At 38.7% G+C, this 23,768-nt stretch overlaps 2 protein-coding genes across 3 annotated transcripts in view; one reads left to right on the top strand and one right to left on the bottom strand.

The window, feature by feature from the left end:
• Nucleotides 1-605: 605 nt before the first annotated feature.
• On the bottom strand, nucleotides 606-8,924 carry LOC118770760. Of its 2 annotated transcripts, none has more exons than XM_036518526.1 (4): nucleotides 7,683-8,924; nucleotides 6,494-6,546; nucleotides 6,309-6,409; nucleotides 606-3,752 (listed from the first exon to the last, which is right to left on the bottom strand). In XM_036518526.1, exons 1-4 carry the CDS (start codon nucleotides 8,552-8,554, stop codon nucleotides 1,077-1,079), a joined length of 3,702 nt encoding a protein of 1,233 aa, XP_036374419.1. In that variant the 5' UTR covers nucleotides 8,555-8,924; the 3' UTR covers nucleotides 606-1,076. The 2 variants fall into 2 exon arrangements, with proteins under 2 accessions (XP_036374419.1, XP_036374420.1); XM_036518527.1 differs by having other exon boundaries at nucleotides 7,833-8,923.
• A 6,845-nt stretch (nucleotides 8,925-15,769) lies between these two features.
• Nucleotides 15,770-23,768, top strand: part of LOC118770113 (forkhead box protein P2) — a 129,366-nt gene continuing 121,367 nt past the window's right edge. The window contains exon 1 of the mRNA XM_036517552.1: nucleotides 15,770-15,852. The gene's annotated coding sequence lies outside the window, so the exon portion shown is untranslated. The remainder of the gene's footprint in view (nucleotides 15,853-23,768) is intronic.

Below are 23,768 nucleotides of genomic sequence, written 5' to 3'. Positions count from 1 at the left end.
TAAATAAATTGGTACACATATTTGGCAAAAAAAAAAGAGAATGGAAGTATTTGGCACACTTAACATGAAGTAATTTTATTGATATCAACATCCAGGTTTATATTTGGAATCATGACAGTGAGGTTAAAGAGCTTCTGTAAGGCATTGGTACAAATAATATAATTGTCTATTGCTACTGAACTACATGTATATGACCATTCACAGCTACCAATGATCCATTCATCCTATGGTCCTTTGAACATTACAGAAATTCTCCCTCACAGAACAACATTGTCGTATTCTTTCATTTGTGAATGTTTAAATGACTTACTCTACTGTTCCTCAGACATACTGTAAGACAGTTGAAAAAAACAACAAACTTGCAAAACAAGTTCTTTCTCAGCTATCATAATTAGTTAACGTGACTCACGCCCTTCTATTCCCTATTAATCAAACACAGTTGATTACAGAAATCATGTACTGTATTCTGGGGGAAAATGGGAGGTAAAATGAGGAGAAAAAAAAGAAAAAAGTACATGAAAGTAATTTACTTAGTCTATATAACTGGATAACCAAGAAGCAACTTACAGTTTGTGTTTTTATTCTCAGAGCCATTCTGAAAGGAAAAAAAAAAAAGTTGATACATAAAACATATAATATCAGAAACCACCCAGAATGACTGGCAAAAATAGAGACAAAAACAAACAATGATGAATTTTACTTAAATCAGGTATCTGTGCAACACTGATTTATATGCTTTCCTGCCATTTATTTATTTGCTTGTTTAATGATCATTATTGATTAGGCCTTAGGCTAGTCTGTGACTTGACTGGCTTCTAAACAGGGGGGTTCTGAACACATGGTTTATAATTCTGCTAAATGATGAACCAACTAGGAAAAAAGAAATATCGCAATATTCAGTCTCAAACTTTAACACCCCAACCCCCATACTTTCAGTAAAATTGCTCTTTCAGACTCGGTTATCGCTCAGTATATCCAAACCATTGGTGGTGGGTCCATCAAACACTCCAAAACAAACTCCTGAAAAATGTTCAACTTTTGACTCCCGCACCTGCTCTATTCTATGCCATTCAACTCTATTCTATTCTATCAGTTCCTTGCAAACGTTGTTTCTCTCCATGAAAGTACAACCAATAAACAGAGAACAGGTAAAGTGCAAAGCAAGGCAGGAAGTCATAGTGAAAAACTGTAACAAGAAAGACCACACACAGGAGGGCATACAAAAAGGCTCTCGAAATATGACCTAAGGGGAAAAAGTCCCTCCACCAGAACAGATAGTTTCTGGCAACATTTTCCACCTTCTCAACAGGAGGACGAACTGTGGTGTGACATTCTGGTTTTTCAACGGGACCCAGATCCATGCTTAGGAAGCTGTTCTTCTCCTTGGCTTCATCATACTGGGACATAGACTCAGTTTTTCTAGCACTCCTAGATGTCTTGCTGTTGTCTCCAGCTGTGGTTTGGGTCGGTTGTTGCTTTTGGACACACCTGACACCAACTGTGCTCAGTTTCAAATCATCCTCAGATGGACATTGCGTTGTGAGAGATTCCCTGCGCAAACTCTCTCCTCTCCTACTGGGTTCTTTTTTCTCCTTCCTGAACGCATCTGCTCCTTCACCGACATCTCCCTGTTTTTTGCTGAAAAATGTTTCTTCTTCTTCATTGGGATAGACCTCTTTTTCACTGAAAACATTTTCTTCTTTTTCCTTTTTGTGTGATTTATTGTCCCCTCTCATTATGACTTCTTCATTTATTTTTCCAGCATTTTCTTTCTTCATTGATAGCTCCTCCTCAGCATCAAAAGCTGTCCTCATTCCTCCTAAAATCTCTGCGACTTCATTATCAAGATCCTCTTCATTTTCCACAGACACCTCTTCTGTCTCCTTACCCAAGTCTGTATTTACTGTGGATTCCTCCTCTTGTACATTATAAAAACCTGTGTCAAAATCTTTATTTTCCATAGATATTGCTTCTACATCATGAAGATCTATATTTTCCATTGATACCTCTTCATCATATAGATATTCATTTTCCGTTGGTATCTCTTCTTCATCATATTCATTTTCAGCTGCTATCTCTTCATCATATATATCTTCTTCATTTCCCATGAATGTATCTTCATCATTGAGATCTTCATTTTTCTTGAATACAACCTCTTCATCAAAAAGGTCTTCATTTTTCATCGGTACTGCTTTTTCATCTTCATTGAGAATTTTCTTTCCAAATGATATATCTTCTTTCATTTCATAATGAAGGCCCTCTCTCTTTTCCTTTGATACCTCTTCTTTATTTTCAGCGATATCTTCTATATTTTCCATGGATGCCTCATCTTTATTTTCCTCAAACACCTCTTCCTCTCCCTCTTTGGCATTTCCCCCCCTCCCCCTGAATGTCTGCGCAAAGGACACATTGCTGACTAGTTCACGGACGTTGCTGGCAGCTTTATGGCTGTCACTCAGAGGTTCTGGCATCGCTGTCATACCTCCTGGCTCTGTCTGTGTGTCCGCCTCCCCTGAGCCCGGTCTCAGCTCCGCAGCTTTGGCTGGGAAAGAGTCCTCGTGATGCCTGACACATTCAGCCGCATCATCCGCATCAAAAATCACTTCTGCGTCAGGACCCCTGGCTTCCTGGAGAATTATGCTTTGGGAGCTGTGAACTGTGTCCTTGCCTTGTTTCGAGATAGGTTCTTTCTGTTTGGATGCACATACTTCTGTCTTCGGCCGATCACTAGGTGCTGACGATTGAATCTTATTCGAGCTTATTTGAAGCTGGTCCACAGAAGCCACAAAAGCACCACAAGGAAACCATGACTGAATGTCAGCAGTCTCTGTCAACTGGCTGTGGTGGGCGATGCTGCCTATCTGACACTGATTGCTCATTTTGTCAGATGTACAGTCGCCTCCATCACTTCCGTGGGCAATGTCCGGACTTACAGTCCCCTTTCTGCGAAATGCCTGTTGGTACACGGGGGTCTCAATCTTACTGTAATTTGTATGCTGACAGAAGGGATTTTCTCCTCGGCTGTTGTGTAATGTGACACGTGTCCCTGTAGTGCTTCGGCTGGGGCTGCTTTCTTCTCGAACTCTCTCTGTCTCATCAGTACCATTGGTCTCAATACGTCCCCATACACTCGCATCCCCCTCACAAACAAGCAGGTTCTCAGCATTTTCACATGCAATGGCAGGTCCATTGATTGAATGTGAATGTGTGATGATGGTGTCTGCAGGAGAGGCGGCTGAATCAAAGAGAGCGCTCCCAAGGACTGCCTCCCCCTGCGCTGTTGTGGAGACTGTTGTGTGCGTATCCTCAACGAAGGTATCCCATGATTCCCTGCCCCCTGCCGGGGGGATCTCATCCTCAGGAAGACTATGTACAGCATCCTCTTCTTGTTGGTTTATATACTGCATGTCAGAAGTCACTACATTCCAGGTATCATTTGTATGTAGAGGAAATGGCAATGTACTGTCTCTGTCTGATTCTAATGGTGATGGAGGAATTTGGTCGTGAGTAACTGTTTGCTCAGTGCTGTTTATCTGATTTCTGTTATGAATGCCAGGAAGACTGGAGGTGGTTTCCCAGCGTGGAGGCATGCTGATTTCTGACAGCATTTCCACATGTCTGGTCTCCTTCCCTTGGGCAGAGATGTCTCCCTGCTGCGCCTCTGTCTCTTTCTGGTAGAAGTGATTTTGTATCCGTGCCAAACGAGCTGCTCTCCGTCTGCTCCTCCAAGAGTAGTTACAGTTACTATCCACCTGTCAATCAACAAAAAGTAAGGGGGAGTTCAGTTAAACTTCAACAACATGTCAAAGCAATGTTAAATATAAAACAACTTTTTGCAACACAAACAAAATCAGTATGTGCATTGAGGAAATCACAGACAGCAAGATAGATTTTAAAACGTTTCTTATTCATATAATACAGTCGGCTCTATCCTCTTAGCTTTGTAATGTGGAACTCTGCAAAGTGTTAAAAACAGGGTCATGTGGAGGAGTGTTTAAGCAGCAGCAGTACAAAATTATTTTCTTTCCATTTTAACAGAATTCAGCTGAAAAAATATCCAGACTTCCAGTTTACTTGTTTATTCTATTATTTTGATTGAAAATATACGGTTGGTATGATGTTAATGGTGTATTAGATCAATTCGCAATAGAAATCCACCAGTATCAGTACACACACTACAGAATATCATTCTTCATATAAAGTCATGTGAAGTAACTCCGTACTTCCTTGTGAGTACAGTATGACTGCATACTGTATATAGGATCATACAGGGCCCAGTCCCTCATAAAGATCCTCTAATGAGTCATGACCACAAAATTACAGCAAAGACAAAGACATATTATAAATTTCCCCATCTACATTTACTGCACTGTAATAGTCAGGTGAGTTACTGCTAATTAACCAATTAAACATAATCTCCCAGAACACCTGACTCATGTAAAGTGATGGGAAACTGCTGTGATGTTGTGGCAAGCATTCCACCTCTAATTTACATTGTTAGCAAGCTAACACTTAACATCCATAGACAGGGTAATGAGACAAGACATATTTGAGCTCATTATCAAATTCTTCTCCCTTGAAAACAGTACAGTAACTTGTCTACAGTAACTTTCCTTCAGACAGGTCAGATTCTAGGTGTTTATTTATCAGTTATTTATTTCTCATGTATTTAGTTTTAGCTGCGTAGTTATATTGTGTTAAAATCCATGATTCCTCCCTTTTTCAAACTGAGACATTTCAGATTTGGGCTCAGTATCAGTCTGCACTGTGTAATCTGTTCCCTGTTTGCTGTTGGGTGTGTGACCTTTATTTGGTCTGGGTGAGAGGTCTATTTCGCATTTGTTTAAGTTACCGTTGGCATTTTGCCACTGCTCTTACCTGATTATTACCTTTATGTTTGAGTTTTTCTGGTGTTTATACTACACACCATTAGCATCCATTAACTGCAGCATGAGAATCTGCTCATGTGGATGTGGCTGCATTAGCTTGCCAGCTAATTCTGACCAAATATGACTCAGTATACATACATACAATCAACTCACTATGTTGTTTTTGAGGCCTATTTCTTGATATCAGCTCCACCAACTGGTCTAAATATTAATCGAGTATTGTGTCAACAGTGAATTGGGATACAGGGGTCAAACGTTGTGCCGTATTTCTAGTACTGCGCTTCACTGCAAAATGAATGACATCCAGTCATTCTGCTGGACTAGTCCATTCGTTATATTTCAAGTATTGCAGTTTAAAGGGTGACTTGTAAACTTTACAACAAGGTTTGCATTGGTAGACTTCCCAGCTGTCTCTTATAAAAAGCTACCCAGAATATTTTTGCCACTAACTACTCAGAATCATAAAATGTCCCATGTTTTTTGATAGCCCAATAATATATTGCACGTGCATTTAAAATATATTACAGCGGAGCAGGAATATGTTGAAAGTTACCAAAACAGCAATCATTTACATATTTTAAATATACTGATTGAGCTAAACATTTTTTATTTATTATTTATTTTTTAAAATACATTCTCAGTATATTATTTTTGTATGTGTGTATACACAGCATTGTATGTTATACTTATAGGTTATCTGCCCTGTGGCCATGGACCTTTTATTAATAGTTTGTACGTGACTGTGTTACAGAGATCATACGGTATGTTCCCTCCCTTCCCCTATTGGAACAGTGAGTTCCATCGACACCTAGAGCATTGCAGATCACATGACATTCTTTCAGAAAGAGCAGAAGGGTACTCAGCTCACACATGTATTTCTGTAAACAGACACAAGAGTGTCTGAACCCACTTTTGACATTTGAAGACTGAATCTAATACATATTCCTTTCCATTCAGTCCTGTGAGTACTGCAATCTGATACCATAGTACTTTTACAATTTTACACCTTTGGGAAAGAAAACACATTACAGAAAATGTGTCCCATGAAAGTTATTATTTGGAAAATTTTGATACTATTTTGAAAAATATTTAAAACTTTATATTTTGTTTTAAGGTGTGAAGCAAACTGTTATTGGCATAATTTTCCTGTATGAGTAAATGATTCAGACAGCAGTAAGAGAGATTTTGTACAAGTGACAAAAATAAAAATAAAATGTTTGCAAAATGGCCAGGAATGTAATAATTCATACAATACATGTGATTATGAATCACGTTACAAAAATGCCTTAATTTCTATGATTCTAAGAAAATATATATTATGTCTGATATATGAGGAGCTATTTCTTCTGATTCCTTAAGTTCTCGACGCTAATGTGGATGTGATGTGTGGTTCTCGGTCCTGTGTGAAATTGACCTCACCAATGATTTTTGACGGTCGTCTTCATGAAGCCCTTCTGAATGTGGTAAAGTGCTTTCCAAAGTTTTTCTTACAACCACTTCCTGTTTTTGTTTGGGTATATCTGGAAAATAAAATACTTACAAGCTTAGATTACAAAACGCATACAGATTTCAAATGTCATGTATGTTTTACAACATAGACATACCTGGAGCATCCGTGGGAATCACTAATTGACAGTCATCAACTGAATAGCTTTTACTGTAAAGGAATAACAGGGGTATTAGGGAAATTGTATAGTAAAATCACATTGCATTTCCTCAATTATGAAAATATAATTTGTGTAAGTATAAGTACTGTGAAATATATCAGCTTGTTTCAAAATAAATAAATAAATAAATAATAAAGTGCTGTACCACAACAAAAAGTCTACTCATGACTGAGTAATCCAGAAGCATTTACATACCTATTTTTCCTGTTACAGTTAGGAGCGTATAAATTGAAGTAACCTGCCATTCAGTTATTAGTAATACCATCATTACAACATTGTTGAAAGCTCAGACAACTGAAATATGTCCATGTGTTTCATCAATGACATGTAAATAATTTAATTTAATTAATGATGTCTGTTTTAATGATATTTTAATTGGCCATTGTTGGCCTTCCACCGATATTCATAAAGAATAAATATCTGAAATATCTGCAGCTTTTTTCTCTACACCTGGTTGAATAAAAACTCATTATGAAAGCTAGATTATCAATCAAAGAAATAAAAACAGACACATATCACACCTGTTAATGTCACACCTGTTAATGACACACATGCACACACCTTCTCAACAGCATCTGTATGACAAGGCTTTTACTTCTAAAGTGAATTAGTGAGTTGCTGTAATAAGGCCTTGACTAGTCAACCAGTCAAAACCAGGCCAGTCAAACATTCTACACTGCTTGTTGTAAAATGTCTTGTAATTTATGTGCTTTTGATGATAAATGTGCATGATAACCATGAAGTGCATGTAACTGACTGATGGAAAGATAACATTTTATCTTGGTTATCAGTTATACAACATTATTTATCTATTAATGCATTGATAGGTGTGGTATTATATATTCTGTATACAATTATATCCATGTTATGCCTGCATTATGATCAATCATACTTACCATATTTACAAATTGAAACACATGCAATCATAAACCTAAACTGACTCCATGAAATCGTGCATTGTTTTGACATTGTAATTGACAATGTCATCCATGCAAAAGCAATAACTAATAGTTAAAACATGCCTATTGGCATCTATAGGTTGTCCCCAAATTGTTTCATGAAAGTGAAATGAGCAAGTTGTGAGCAGGTCAGGTATGTGAATCTCATCAGGACCAGCTGACCTCACCTGTTGGGTTTTAGACAGCTCTTCCTATTCCTGTGATTGCTGTCTTCATGCTGTTTCTCTTTCACCTCTCTGACTGCCCTTTGGTGACAGAACAAAATATAATTCATCCCGCCGTTGTTTGCCCAGAAAGTGCCAACTGATGTTTCATACCGGACGCAGAATTCAACTTTGGCCCCATCCTTCTCGAAAGGTGGCACCAAAATAAGCTTGAACAGAAACCGGTCGGTCTCCCCGTCGCTTGAGCCCGGGATGAATTCAGCCAGCAGGTCGAAGTGGGTGCACCAGCCGTCCAGAGTGGTGCGGACGTACACCATCTTAGAAAAGCACAGGTTGAGGACCCGGATCATTCCCCTCAGCGTCGTCGTCCCAGGAAGCAGCTCGACGCACTCCACCTCGCACTTCTGCTCCTCCAGCTTCCGCGTGAGCTCGTCAGCCGAGGACGGCACGGCGAAGAGAGAGGACAGGAAGTACTCCTCCGGGTCCCTGCCGTTTCCCTCCAGGGCGTCCATGCCCGGCGGAGGCGAGACATCGGTGCTATCAAATTCCTTAACACACACCAGGCTGAGGCCGAAGGCGTCCGCGAAGGACACCCTCCTGGGTCTCACGGGAAGGGGCTCGGGCTCCGAGTCGTCTGAGGACTCCGAGACCCGGCGCCTCGGGAGGGGCGAGGACTTGGGCTTGATTCGGCTCTCCCCCTCATCCTCGTCCCAGTCCCAGCAGTTCGCGTCCACAACCTCCAGGAAGTTTCTCGGTTCTCCCACGGACTCCATCAGGCTGTCTGGGACCAAGTGAGCGAGAGAACCGCTGTGCCACCGGCTGCTGACATTTGAGACGTTGTGACTTGACAGATAGAATTGAGTTACAGTCGACATTGTGGACGGAGTCAGGCCTATAAATAGCTCTGAGAGCTCGCCAGCAATGCCAGCCTGGCTTCATCAGCCTCCCGTTTGCTCACAATAAAACATGTACAAAGTGAAGAATTATTATGGTCATGATTACAATTATGCTTTTGATAACTATGATGATGACAAATAATAATAGGAAGATGAGGAATATATGATAAATAATGCAATTCCGTTTAGGTATTAAAACAATTATTAGGCAATATAGTATGAGTGTGAAGCTATCTTAAGAGTAAAATAATTTCTGACATTTACCAATAATGTATGAGATCTTTTTTGTTAAACAGTTTCTCTGATAGTATGTTGGCTCAATAAAGATAACCTGGTATATAGTGTAAACATGATTGTATAACCAGAAGTAACACACAATGAGTCCAGCAAAGAACAGCCTATGTTTTCAGCTTGTTCTCCATGCAGGTCTAAAGAGCTTATCTCATATAAAACTTTATCTGCACCTTATCGTCGTGCATTCATTAATCGTGACAATTCAAAGGTTTGTACCATAAATTTCCTCTAAGCGAAACTCTTGCATCAGCGTATCTTTGCCAGGAAGTTTCCGCAGACTTTGTGGGGATATCTAATATTTTCACTTCATTTTTCAGAGACACATTTGTCAATATGGGCAGTCCACCTTTAGTCTCAGGTGTCTGGGGCAAGAGGTATAAAAGTGTGGCGCAGATCTCAAGGCAGCATAAAGGACTGCCACGAAGATGAGGAATGAGAGTGAGAATGGCTCTCAAAAGACGTACACATTATTCCAGAGCGTGGGGTTTCACGGCTGAAGAGAATGGAAGAAGTGGAAGACATGGCGGCGAACAAAGAGACAGCGCAAGCTGAGGTTGGGAGTGCGTGTGCGGACGAGCAAAGGGGACCGTCCGGGTCTCCGACGGACCTGCTGCCGGGGGACTCCGCCGGCGGCCTCACGTTGCAGAAAGGAAGCGACGGAGGCAATGTGGCAAAACCCTCGCTGTCCTACATCGCGATGATCGCTAAAGTCATTCTCTCCTCCCCCGCTCAGAAGCTGAACCTGGCCTCTATTTACGCCGACATAGAGGAGCGCTTCCCCTATTTCAGGAGCCGCGGGCAGGGGTGGAAGAACAGCGTGCGTCACAACCTGTCCCTCAACGACTGCTTCGTGAAAATGGGCCGCTGCGAGGACGGGAAGGGGAGCTACTGGGGCATCCACCCGGCCCACCTGAGCGACTTCCTGCAGGGCGACTTCAGGCAGCACCGGAAGGCCAGCCGGAGCAGGCACCGGCGGGGGCTCCAGGGCGGGGTGCCAGCCTCCCTGCGTTGGGTGGCGGCCTGCCCCCAGTGCCCCTTCCCGGCCCCGTGCTTCTCCAGGACCTTCTCGCACCCTGGCCCTGCCGTGTGGAGCCTGACCCCCCCTGGAAGGCCCGCCGCCGGGACATTCTGCTACGAGCACCCGCCCTGGAGGCTACAGGGCTGGGGGGTACCGGACACGGTGATGGGCAGGGCGGAGGAGGCTTGCTGCAGCCTGTGTGTGAGATTGCCGCCTCCCCCAGCTCCATGCGGCTGGCAGTGGGCTCCCGCAGCCCTGAAGGACAACGTCTACCCCTGGACTCGCTTCACAGACAGAGCTTACTCCGTGTGAGCACGGTGGTATGCAAGTGTTTTACTGAACCATTCGGGATTGGACTGTTCATTGTGCATAGGAAGTGTGATATACTCACATACCTTTCAGTGTGTGTTAAAAGACTTTTCAAATTAAGGACTTGATTGAACCCAATCAGTTTTAATAGACTGTTTTTCATTATAAGAAATGTTACTCAAGGTAATATGTCAATTGAAGGTTTTACATTTTAACATGATTTACATCAGCAATTTTCAGCAAAGAAAAACTCCATCTCTGGTGCTTCTAAGTGCCCTTTTGGTGCCATCTATTGGTAAGAATAAAGACTCCTTCAAGTGTCAGCTGTCCTCTACATCTAGTGTTACCTGTGCAGTCCAATCATCTATAATGCATTACACACCTTTATGGGCCAGACCCCACATAGAGACTGATTGAATGTAATGACATACAATAATGCTCTTGCATAGCTTCTGGGCTCAAACCATCTGTACAAAGTTGCACGATTACAGCGGCAACAACAATCAATTGCTGTTGCTGCCAGGCAAAAACCTTTTCATGTAGCAGTTAACATGGAAGATGGTGACATTTCATATAGGCTTATCACATACATCTAAACTGGATTTTAAAACCATGATGTGCTTTGATGAAACCATGTGGAAGCCTTTTAATGCATCGTATAGCATTGGTGAAACCAAAGCTAAATGAAGAAACTATAGTGATCACGAATGATTAATTTGTTGCTTTCTGTGTTGGTTTTATACACAGGAACCACAGCCTTATCTACCCATCAAATTAGGGAAGTGTATTTCTTTAAGGGTAAACAATGTTGCGTGTGTTCTAAACATAGAGAGATAAACAGAACCGTGAAAAAGAATCGGAAGCAATAAAAAACCTCTTGTTGCTTTTTCTGCATGCCAAATGGCTATAAAATATGGGGCTCACATTGACTATATATGTATGTGCTTATCTTTGAGGAGCTTGTTACATGTTACTGAAGACACATACACAAACGTGTATCCAAATGTGTACTTGAACAGCTTGTAAATGACAAACATCTACCATGGCCTTATAATTCCTGTGAATGGAGAGAACCCTGAAAATGCAATTTAGAACAAAAGCCTAGTGTAACTTAGTTCTTACCTGTTAAAGTTATAGGATATGTAGTTTTCCATGGTATTCTGAAAACAGCACAGTAACTAGGACTAAACCGGAAAATCTCTAGATGAACTCTCACCCCTGTGCAGTGTAAAACCTGATCTGTTCAAGCCAGTCACTTCAGAATCAGAAATTGTGTGTGTGTTAATTACAAGAAAATGATATGGGTGTGTTTTCAGGCAAAAATGTACCTGTACCTGTCATGATTTAATTCATTTATATTTAAGTCGAATAGGTAAAGAGTGAATTAATTCATTTTATATCTTTACATGTAAAACACATAATGAAATAAATAAATACTGTAAATAAATAAACTCTAATATTGCAATGGCACCTGATATTAATGGAATGCATGATGCTTTTTTGTTTCTTTTAAGTTATTTTCTTATTAATTATTAATCTTACATCAGCACAAAACCATTGAATCCGTTTTTTGTTGGGTCAAAACCTGCTAAGGATGTGTAACTGAGGAATTTCACAGATTTGGTCATACGTGACAGGAAGTCTGTCTTCATTGATGCCATTCGTCCATCTGGGATTTTGAATAAACTTTGTACAACTGCAAATAATTTTGAATTTGCACAAATGTGTTGTACCAGAAATGTACCAGGAAAAGTTGCAATTCTGTTGCCATATTCTATTTTTATAACTAGAAATAACTTTAATAATTAGTTTTAATAACTAAAAGCAGACTGAAAAAATGACACACAAAATGAACATATTCCTAAACGAGCCGTTGTGGGAAGTACAGTAGTTATAATTGAGCTATGCATTGAGGCATGCATCTTAATCACTATAATGCATACGAAGATGGAAACTTCTCTAAGTCCATTCGATGTTTTATATACTATAACCAAAGCCTTTTGGGGATCTTGACCATATTACTACATTCTTGTCTCCAAATAACCAAATACAATATAACTACTTACCCTGACACCATAAACCATGGTTTCTCAAAATTCTTTATGACATATCTTTAATTTGATAGCATTTAGCTATTTAAAACGCTTTAGTTTGAAGTTGCAACATTTAGAAATTTGACCTATTAACCAGCTTTCTGTGGATGATTTTTAAATTGTGGACCGTAGTTATTAAATTTATTTATTTGTAATCCATAAAATAAGGTTATGCAATGTGCTCTTCTGGAGTGGGAGCAAAAAAGTCACTCGTTTTATGCAGAGCCCATGAGGTCTTGGGCAAAGATTGATGAGAAATGTATCCCTGCTAGACATATTCAGATTTACAGTATTCAGAGTATTCAGTCTTGTAGACTGAGTCTTGTACACTCCTGCAGCTGATACTGAAAAATTTTTGCTTGTCTGGTGTGCTGCAATGCAGAATAATTAAAGAAACGATATTTTATATCAATAAACTCTTAAATTACGAGGAACGTGATTTGTTACATTCGAAAGATCTGCAATGTAACTAGATGGGATGCTGGATAAAAATGTGACGAATAAACCATCCAATTTACCCCTAGTCATCACCGTTTTTTTTTTACTCATCACTGTTGTTAATTCTTCATAGATATCTACAGTAATTCTTTTTATTCCACTAAAGAGCACTGCTTTCATGTAATCATGGAATTGACGTTTGTTGGGAGAGTAGAACATTACTTCCGATTTTGAATTCATGAAATACCAAACCAATTTTATTTAAAAGACGAACGACCTAGAGAATCGTTGTCAGACCCCCCACAATCGTTGTCAGAGAACCCTCAGGTTACACTGGTACACCACAGGGTGGCGAAAGAGTCTTTTATATGGCCGTTTGTTTCCTTACGTTTACCTGCCAAGTCATTGAACGTCCACGATTTCAAAGGTAACTTCATCAAGACTTGGTGCAACATGTTGCAATAGCGTAAACAACATTGTGAATTACCCAGACGAAGCCAGAACTAAATGTCGACAAATCAAGCTGGAACCGCAAAATAAGACGTCTAAATGCTCGAAAATACCCAAGGCACATACAAAGTTATTGTTTAGCGTGTTTTTGTTTGTTCATCCCAATTTCGTCTATAATGCTCATTGTCGAAACTTCATCTTTCCAATTTTAATTAATACTTGTCCAACATCCGCCAGCTGGGGACATTCCCATTTATGTACCATTCAAATATTGCCGAAATGTACAGAGTCAAATAATAAAATTCTAAAACTGATTTTCTTGATAACTAAGATTCCCGGGAGCATAGGTCTACGTAATTGACATGCGGTAGAGTAAGAACAACATTTCGCGTATTCACCGGCGTAAACCTATCAGAAATTTAAAGAAAAAGAAGCAAGTTCTAAAATTACCACAAGGTGGCGGCAGAGCCCCACTATCACTCACCCTAAACTATTTTTTTTCCCTGGCAGATTTCGTTCTTGACGCGTTTTACAAATATTCCCCTATATTTTGCTTAAGCCTTCAACGATGGCATGCTTAAAATAGTAAAAATAAATAAAATAGTCATTGACAGCAAATGAACATGCTTTGGACTAATCGCTGATGAGTGTTCAGATTTTTCGCAAATAAAAACAAATGAAAACATTACTTTGATTATTTTCACATGGTCATCTCTGATCACGCCACAAGCAGAATGTTTTCGGTACATACAGAATTAGAAATGCATGCAAACAGTTGTGTGTAAATGAAATGGAAACGTAAAAGAACTTTAAAAAATCAAATTCGTGCAATCATAACATAAAACATATAATTCATAAGAAGACATTGCCTCTTCATATCTGTCAAGAGCATTAACACCATACAAACACGCACACAAACAATGATAAACAAGAAATTCAATTTTTTGATAGACTACCATGTGAAGTTTTTTGGTGTGTCCTTTTAATGAACTTTCACCTTTTGAACCGATCCAGGCTGTTCTGGTTGACGGCTGGAGGAAAACATTGCTGCGTTAGAGTACCTCTCTGCCTTTAGCGTTTTTAAAATTGTAACATCTTCACATGGTCAGACTTTTTCGCCTTTCAAATGTGATCGGGGTATTTGTCGTAATGAAAAAGGACTTTAATGATTTTTTTTCGGGTTTATGAAGGAAATTTTAAAATGTTATAATCGCGCGTCTCACCCAAAAACGCGTAACTTTTGTGACTTTTATCACAGTAGCTTTCGCTAGAAATGGTCTGTTTCTGATTCGAATTTAATTGCTACTCCTGAGAATACGTAATTGTTGGAATAAAATAAACTGAATTTGAATCAATATGCAATTTGTACTTTGCTCTTTCCCCCTTGCGATTGTTCTGTCTGTAGCCAGTCTAACGTCAGTCTTCAGTAGACTCTGGGTTTCAGCAATTCTGTCATTTTTCTCCAACACAAGACTCTAGCCCCAAATTTAACTGCGTTAACCTTTTATGGGCAACTGTGTGGGCAGCTGCGAGATACTGTAAATAAAAGATATTTCGCATTTTGTAAGTAGCTTTTATTAGTAAAATCAGTCACTGGTAGTTCATACTACAACTCGAATACCGTACAAAACTTTACGGAAAAAGTAAAACGAACTCCCTGATGATACGGTGTTTGGATAATGAGAAATAAAATAATTCCTGTAGACATGAACTGTGCAGCATACGTTTTATTTTACACTATCATGATGTAGTAAAATGACATTGCTGCATATTTTACAGCTGTAGCAATTGCTGTTTTTTGTTGGTCTTATTGGTGATATTTATTTTCATAAATAAACACCCAATTGATCATTAACTTGCAATGATGTTGGTGTCACATTCCTCATCAAAAAGAGTTGGCGAGTTTCGGCGCCCTGACGTTTCATGGAATGATCGCTACACGTATTTGCATATGTTGTCCAATTCAATCAGTGTGTACACTGCATGGTGGTGTGACATGTGTTGGGAAAAATATCAATAAGTTAAATATCCATATCGGCTACACGCTTACGAATAAACAATGACCGGGCCCTACATGCATATGGACAGTGGACATTCTTACCCCCCTCCACAACAATGACAGAATGAGGGCAAAGTTTGAATAATTATATTTTTTGAGAAAAATAGCGTAAATAAACAACTTCTAAAGACTTTTGTTTACATAGCAGGTGGACGTGACGTCACCACGGGTCGCGGAACTCCAAAAAATAACAATATTCAACTCCGCGAGAGTGCCTCCCCTGGGGCTGTATTCTAATAAGCTAGTCCCAAATACTTCGTTGAATACATTTTGCTGTATTGAATCCCAAAGCAAAAACATGCTACATCTTCTTACTGTGAGTCATGTGAGAGCAATCTAACAGGACTTAGTGTATAGTTTTTTTTTCTTTTGCATTAATAATAACAGCGTCAGTGGCTGAAGAAGAGAAGCGCGAGACAACGCGTGCATCTCCGAGCCCAGCGCCAGCGGAGGAATATCTTAGTTGTTATTTATTCTTCGGCTTGTTGTTCATTTTCTATTTTATGATTAACCCACGCTCTCACGTGTGAACCTTTCCCAAACAGAGAAAGTCGCTACAACTTATCTCCTTCAACGCTCTTTGTTTTTCAAAAAGGAAAATAAACCTGCTTTTTTGGTAAGTGTGCACTTCGGTGTTTAATCCCTTTTCCCCGACTTTCACTTTTTACGTTATTGATACGTTTGCTTGCGATCAAACTTAACTTGCTGGTTACGTTTTCTTCTGAAATGGTATGCACATGTTTTTTTTTGTGCACCACCGTAGTTCAATGTATCGGGGGTTTACCTGCAGGTTGCAGTTAGTTTGTTTGTTGTGGGTATGATCGGGTGAAGGTTCTTCGCTAAGTTTTGGGAATGATTCCTTTCCAGCTCCCCTTTTGCGAAAGGGAGTTAGGCAGTACGGGAGATAGGTTATTTTAAAATCCGTGGTTACGTGCAACATACTTTTTCTTTAAAACATGCATTTTGATGATTACATGTATAGTAATAAAAACACTACAACAAAGGAAACCAAATGTTGCTTTGACGTTTTAAACCGAACCCCCATTGATAAGAAAAATAAAATAAAACAGGATTACCTCTGTTGTCAAGCTATCAGTTTACTTTAATATTGATGTGGTATGCTACACAGAACAACGTTTGCGGCTTAATATCCGATGTGGACGCGACACTACTTTGTAGGTTTGTTCTTGTAGGCGAAGAACTCAGAGAAACAGAGTCCAGCATGTGTAGTCAAGAAGAAGCAGTGGAGGTGAAGTCCAGTTTTGAGATATACAGTAACCCTTTGGAGCCTAACTAGATAAATTCACTCATCGCAAAATGCGTAGAGGGTCATATTTATAGTTTTGTTTATTCTTTTTAAAAAATAACGTTTGAATTCTCAGAACATTGCTGTATTTTTGGAGGCACAGCTATAGTGGTATCTAGCTTTTAAAGAAACATTTTATGTTCTTTACGTTCGCGACATTAAAAAAGAAAACTGCTCAGACTGGCTGTCAATACTGACATTTAAAACCTGTTTTCAACACAAGGTCATACAGTAAATGTAAATTCTGCTGGTACGTGTACCATGATGGCACGTTTATCTGAACTCAGCTCCAGTCGATTTATGACGTGATTTAGGATGAGATGTAAATAAATTTGAAAAGTCGACCATAAGAAGATATTATTTATATTATTACATAGTATATGAGTGATAAGTGATTAGAGAAGCTCAGACTTACGGTGAACAGTATTATCCATCATAATCTATAATGGGATGAAAAACGAAACAATCTACTATAACACAGAGAAATTCTTCATAATTAATATGTAAATAGTTAACGCAGCCCTCACTGTCTGGCAACTTTTTTGTTTCACGTAACGTACGTCTACATTGTTGATGTCTTGCATCAATTACATTCATCTTGGATCCATCATACTAGTTGACTATTAGTTAATTTTCGGTATGTAGTAACAACATTGCATTCGGAATTAAAATAAACTCTGAAATGAAAATATTGAAAGGTTTCCTACATTTCCTACATGTCCATTTTAATTGCATGTGGATGACAGCTTTATAGCTCATTATTCCAGTAAGTCTGATGAATTTTACAGCTGTGTCTGAACTTATCAACAGTATCATCACAGGCACGTTGTAATTTCAAGTTTTGTGTTTTCTTTGAGGGTGTCTGCTCTTGAGCATAAAACCAAATAATCCAACTGTTCTGGTGTTGTTTTCCATTTCTGTAAAACTGTACAGAGAACATCTTTCATTTCTTTCATCTCAGTTTAACATTTATGGAAGTTACAAACAGCAGTGTTTAAAATTCTTTAGTATACTACTTTTATTGTTACAGCAATTATAATAATCATAATCTTACCGTCGACTGCTCCATCTTTGTGTTCTTGTTTCAACAACCAGATTATGTGCAGTACTTTTTTTTTTAAAAATCCCCATTAATACGTAATAAGCATGTACTAGATTATGCCATTTTAAAAGCTTTTAGTACTGTGCTGCGATGTGTAGGACTGTAAACTAAATCTTTATGATTAGCTTTTACAGCTGTGCGAGGTTCCCTCAACCCGTACCCCAGAACAGATCAGTCATCAGTTACCTCTTTAAAATGACCGGGGTGAAATCTTGATATCACACCAGGGTAAGGCAGGTATTTCTGTGCTAATTGCTTGGAATGCTGGTGTGTTTAATAGCACGTAATGGCACCTCACAATGAAGGGTTTGGTGAATCTGTGTACAGATATGTTTAGTGTACAGTTTATTTGTTCTGATTTCAAGATGTATTTTTGAAGTTTAACTATTATGGCGCTGACTGTCTTGACCAGGTGGCTTTGATCATAAAACCACATTTAGTCTGCTTTAGTGCATTTGACTTCTGTGGCATAGAAATGACAGTGTTTTAATGAATGACTGCGGTCCCCTCCGGATACCTTGCCATAACATTATTTGGCCACACGGCCACATTGATTTTAATAAGTAGATACTGGTTGCTGTTGTATTCACTGGTGTTGGATCGTCAGTTCACAGAAGAAAAATAATTTTCAGTCAACCATAATTTTTTACTTATGAGCAGTATTAACCTATTTGTTTGTCATTAGATTCAAACTAAAATTGAAACTTAGATAAAAAGTCACTTAACAGGAGTAGGTGTGTTACTATTGTCTGTTCTTTGGGGAGGAAGGAACCATACTGGCATGTATTGTACATATGCAGGAGAAGTAGCTGTGTCTTCATTTCTTAATCTGTAAATATGGGGATTGCATTGCATTGAGTGCATCTTGTTTTGTATTTCCTATTAAACTCCAGTTTTGTAGTGGGTGTGTTTTTGGTTTTTCAATACATATAATGTTAACCACTGCTACTACGGGCAAATATCTTTTTCATCAAGTGAACTCCGCATCCCCCCTGCCTCTTTCCTTCACCCCCTCCCATCCCCCTACACATTTTTTTTTCCAAAATAGATTGTGTGTTCAACCTTGGAGGTGCTTTAGTGTTTTGGGGGAAAAACGCAAACGAAAAGCTTGAGACCATAGTTTCATTTAACGCCCGTGCCCCATGCATGTGCTCCATGCAGTCTGCCTGTGTTTAATGCATGACATCAAGGGCATATAAACTACGGCAATTAAACTGGAAATGTTTCTGTTTTTATCATTGTGAACTTCACAGAAATGTTTCCATGACAACCTCCATGCTAGTTAAAGCAGCCAGAGGTGATCAACAGTTTATATATATATATTTTTTTTCTTCAACAAGAGTGGAATTTGTGTTGACAGTTTTGACCTGTAATGACACTTTTGTACCACGTGAAAGCATTTGAATCCCAGATCATATACTCTTGGTTGTCAGCCCCAGACAGATTGACGTCTTTAGATAAAAAATATGAAATAAAATAAAACCCAAAGTCTGTAAAGGTTTTGTCTCTTGCACTTTAATTATCCACATCAATGTAACAGTGTTCTGTGTGCTTCATTGCATTGGAAATGTCTTATATATACACGTTGGTTTACTTCCTAAGTCTTAATTGTCATTTTGATTTTTTTTTCTTGTTGTTTTGCCCTGAACGTATTTGGCATGCTGAATGGACCAAGCAAAAGTAAAGGGGTGGAAAAATTTAAGAGAACAGAACAGCACAACATTCTGACTGAACAATAATGACCAAACCAAGAGCACGATTTTATTCCGTTGTGTTGGTTCATCAACCAGATCGTGTCAACCAGCGTCATCGCTTTTGTAAATTAAAAGATAATCTGAAGTTTAATTTAAATCCACCTATTTTTAAGTACGAATTTTAGCTCTGGCCGGACAGTGAAAAAGGTAGGTATGTATAAATGAAAATTCCTGTACAGGAGAGTGTTGTCGCCTGCAGTAGAACTGCAGTTCGCAGGAATTTATCATTTCAGCTTGGTGGGTGTAGCTGTGCTACACACAGCGGACACGACAGGACATACACTTTAGGCTGCCATTTGGAGCTCTACACCCCTGACTTTGTTAATATAGTGTGTCAAAATGAAGAACCCCACCTGGTTTTCTGTGCAAAGCCTTTGTGCTGTTTTCTGTTGTTTTATATATCAGAACTATGTAGCTATGTGGTTAATAATCAAATAACTACGCAGTCCGGTGCTTTGCACCCAGCTGCAACCAGGGGGAGACAGGCAAGTTACCTGGTTTCCAAAGTGGCCTGAAGGAATTGAAGATTTGGATCTCTTCAGGCAGACATTTGCATATATCGACAGTACCACCAGTGCTGTTGCTGTAATTGCTAGCTAGCTACTCTGTTCTCTCCATATTTAAAAATGTAAATGCTCTGCATGCTGTGTTTCAAGGCTGATCTACTGCTGAGCTCAAATTGCAGAATCACAGGCAAATGTATTTTTGTATTTGTTACTGTGTGACTTTAGCATGCGATGATACTGTATGCCTATACTTATTTTTTTTTAAATCTATAAAAATTGAATCTTTAAATATCTGTAAACATTGTGTTTATTTCTATTGTTGATTTCTGTTTATTCAAAATAGTTTCCATTAATTTTTTCATATTTTAAATAACTAAATTCATATCAAAACATCTTTATAGTTAGAGCAATGTTTTAGATGTCTATATGTCCTGTACTGTAAATTTCCAACCTTTGTTCAGTTGGTGTGTACATTTTTATCAAATTTTATCAAATTACAAATATGACATGCTGTTATAACAAAACAAGCTTTAGCTATTACATGACATATTTAACATACTGAATCTTGTAAGAGCTCTTTATTATGTACCCTACATGTACGTATTAAGGCAGTTATCTATACGCAGTTTAAAAAGACTATAAACACTTAATTAAAGGGTTGGAGGTGGGAGGGTGGCAACAAGCTTAACTCCACAAATTACTCTGCAAGTTAGTGGGCTTTCTGACTCAGTGCTGTCTGATAGTGAGCACTGTATCAAAGCACAGAACCTTGATCTCTATAAAATTGTTTTTTTATTTAATTGGGATTATCCTGTTTATGCCATGAAATGTAATCCTGACGTAGTATGAAATTGAGATTAATACCTGAAAAATCAGTTGTCACATGGTGAAGGGTAATATGCAAAGCAAAGTAATGGTAACATTAAGCGAAGGAAGTGAAGGATTATGCTGCCGGTTTAAAATGAAATCGCACATTGAAGATTATCAAAAATATTACTTTGGGTTGCCACAAGGGAATCTGTACTTCTTCGCATCCAGTACCAATTTTCAGTGATCATCTGAATCTGTGTGTTTTAACTTACATTGTGCAATACTACAAGTCAGTAATCAGAGTATATAATAATAGTATTTCTTCAAAAAACTTTCTTCAAGAAGCACTTGCCATTTGTTTATTTGATATGTTGCTATTTTGTCCACATGCTGATCAGTACGAGGCAACTTTCAGCAGAGAGCACTTGGGGAAATGTGGTGTGATTCCAGTTTGAACATTGCATATTCCTAGCCAGGTGGCCTGCAGTTTTTATCGTATTTTAATAGGACTTGTTAGCTGGTTCAACCCAAAATCTTTGACCTTAGCCACACCTCCTTTCAGAAAACATTGGATAACATTTTCAAATGGCTGTTGGCAGTCTTGTGGTCTTTATTTCTTGACATTTAGAGAAATCTAGCAATGACAAAACCATGCAATAGCAACACCCAACCAGAAGATAAAATATTCTTTATCTTGCAAATGTGAAAGATAATTGGACATTACATTAAGTCAGAGCTTCAGAAAGCATATTGCCTGCACTAAAAACTCTGCAACAGAACAGCACAAAATGGCTTGCACAGTATCTGCATTTAGATAGAGGCACCACATTTCAAATTTTAGCCTTGCAGCATTTTGTCTTGTGACATACATTGATTTAGGGTGTCAAAACTGAAAAGTGTAACACGTCAGATTGTGTGGATTGTGCTATACATGTTTTTTGTCGACAGTGTTTATTTTCTTAAAACACACTGTTTAGGAATGGCACTGTTTAGTTACGTCACAGGAAGAGAGGCAAGTGGAAGCAGTGTTATGAAAAACTATTGGTTTCAGGGTTCTATGTAGACTCTGCTGATGAAGTGTCATTTGTTGGAAACGGCAAGGTCACTATCGGACCAAAATTGCCAGCAGATAAGTGTGTACTGTAAACAGTGACCCACATCACTGACAGTAGGAATGGCCTTCCAGACGCAGATTTAAAGTCATAAAGGTTTTTTTTTCTTCAACAGTGGAGGCTCAGTTAAACCAAACTCCATGTCAAAAGTCTTTGGCCAAAGACCCATAGGTGGTGAAGCAAGTTAATGTGTTGGCCTCATAGCCATTTTAAACGTCCACTCGCAGTAGAAGTCTAGCAGTATCTTTGACTTATCACAGATGTACTGTATAGTACTGAACTTGTGTTTGTAACTACCTGTATACTGCTGTATACTGTTGCACCAAACTGCCCTTCATGTGAACTGCCATACTAGTAACACGCACATAGTGAGCAATAGTGCTGTAATAATGGCTAAAAAGGGATGGTACATACATCTTGTGATTGAAATCTTGCTATAGTGTAATTGCTCTTTTATTTTTATAAGTCAGTGCCTTTTGCTGAGCCATCAAAGTGAAAAATAAAGAAATAAGGATACGGCTGTGTTTTTTTTTTGCTGCATAGCTAAATTATGTTAAAAAGCAGAAGAGAAACCTTAACGAAATACTTCATTTGGATTCTGCAACTGCTTTTGGATGTGGGAAGTCTGTGGGAACTCTACATTTTACTCTACATATGCACATTCAGCTGTGCCTCAGACTAACAATTACCCTGAAAATTATTAGGGTATTAGGGTATAACTCCTTCAACATATAGCATTCATTTCATCAAATTGAAACAAAAAATATGAATGCTGCAGTTCTCTTAAACTGTGTAGCAAGCAGGCCACACACTCCAGTGGCATTACTGAAGTGGATTCAGTTACTTGAGGAGACCATAGTTCCACATGACAACCCACTCAGATACAAGCCCAAGAAAAATACTCCACCATATCCTTCTGAAGGGCTGCTGCATGACCTGACTGTCATTTAGGACTGCCTGTGGAATGATGACATCAGACAGAGGCTTTTCCAGTTGCAAGGATTTTAATAAACATATGTACGTCTCATTAAATTACATCTGAGTGCAAACTAAATTTAATGACTAGATTTCCAAATTGAAGCGATGTTAAAAGTCTAATAAATGAATCCATTTAAGATACAGTCCGAAATGTTTGGAACACGTGTACAAATTAAATTGCCTTGCACTGCTCTCAGACCTGTGGACAGAAGAAACAAGCATGCCTTTTTATGGCTCTTTTGCTAATGTACCTCATTTTAGTGGTTGAGTACATTAATGTCCTGTATAATGTATGCACTCAAAAAGTGAATCTTTATAACCTTTGAGAGAGTTTGAAGCATTTCCATATTTCTCATCGGCAGCTGTGGTGTTTCCTCGCGTGATGTTTGCCAAATGGTCTCCTTTTGCATGCACCACTACACAAACTCAGAGGTGTCACCTGATATTTTCAGATTTTATGACCAAACACAGATGAAGTATGGATGCCATCATTCTTTTAGAAGCGAAGGAGTGCTATGGTTGATCATTTTTTCACATAAATGCTAAACACTCAATAGTCACATAAAGAGGAGAATAAAATGCATATTGCCTGATGCATAGCTGAACTTCTCAAATGCCAGCTTGATGCAGGGCTTTCCTTATTCTGGGCGTCTGTGCTTCAGATATAAATATGATCAAGGTTAAATATCACACTTGGCTGATTAGAGATTGCTGTTTTTATTTGCTGTTAGTATCTGACCTTGTGAATGCTACCATTATCATTGATATTTGAAATTTGTTCAATAAAATCAACCATAATTTTGCTGGTATTACAGAAGGTAGAGTACAACAGACCACAGTGGAGAGAAAGGAGGATTATTTGTTTCCTTCATGTTACAAAAAATACATTTGGGGGAAAAAAAAGATTTGTGATTGTAACGTCTTTTGACAAGCACATTAGGCTGCAGAAAGAGCATCAAGCTTG

This window comes from Megalops cyprinoides, chromosome 23 (assembly GCF_013368585.1).
Source record: "Megalops cyprinoides isolate fMegCyp1 chromosome 23, fMegCyp1.pri, whole genome shotgun sequence".
Lineage (NCBI taxonomy): Eukaryota > Metazoa > Chordata > Actinopteri > Elopiformes > Megalopidae > Megalops > Megalops cyprinoides.
Note: the sequence above shows the minus strand (reverse complement) of the source record. Positions and strands in the feature narration are given on the sequence as shown.

Coding starts and splice junctions, on each gene's coding strand:
- LOC118770760 (XM_036518526.1), bottom strand. CDS start 8,554: ATGTCGACTGTAACTCAATTCTATCTGTCAAGTCACAACGTCTCAAAT. Junction 6,547..7,682: donor AGCTGTCTAAAACCCAACAG/GTGAGGTCAGCT, acceptor ATTCCTTTACAG/TAAAAGCTATTCAGTTGATG. Junction 3,753..6,308: donor ACGACCGTCAAAAATCATTG/GTGAGGTCAATT, acceptor GTTGATTGACAG/GTGGATAGTAACTGTAACTA.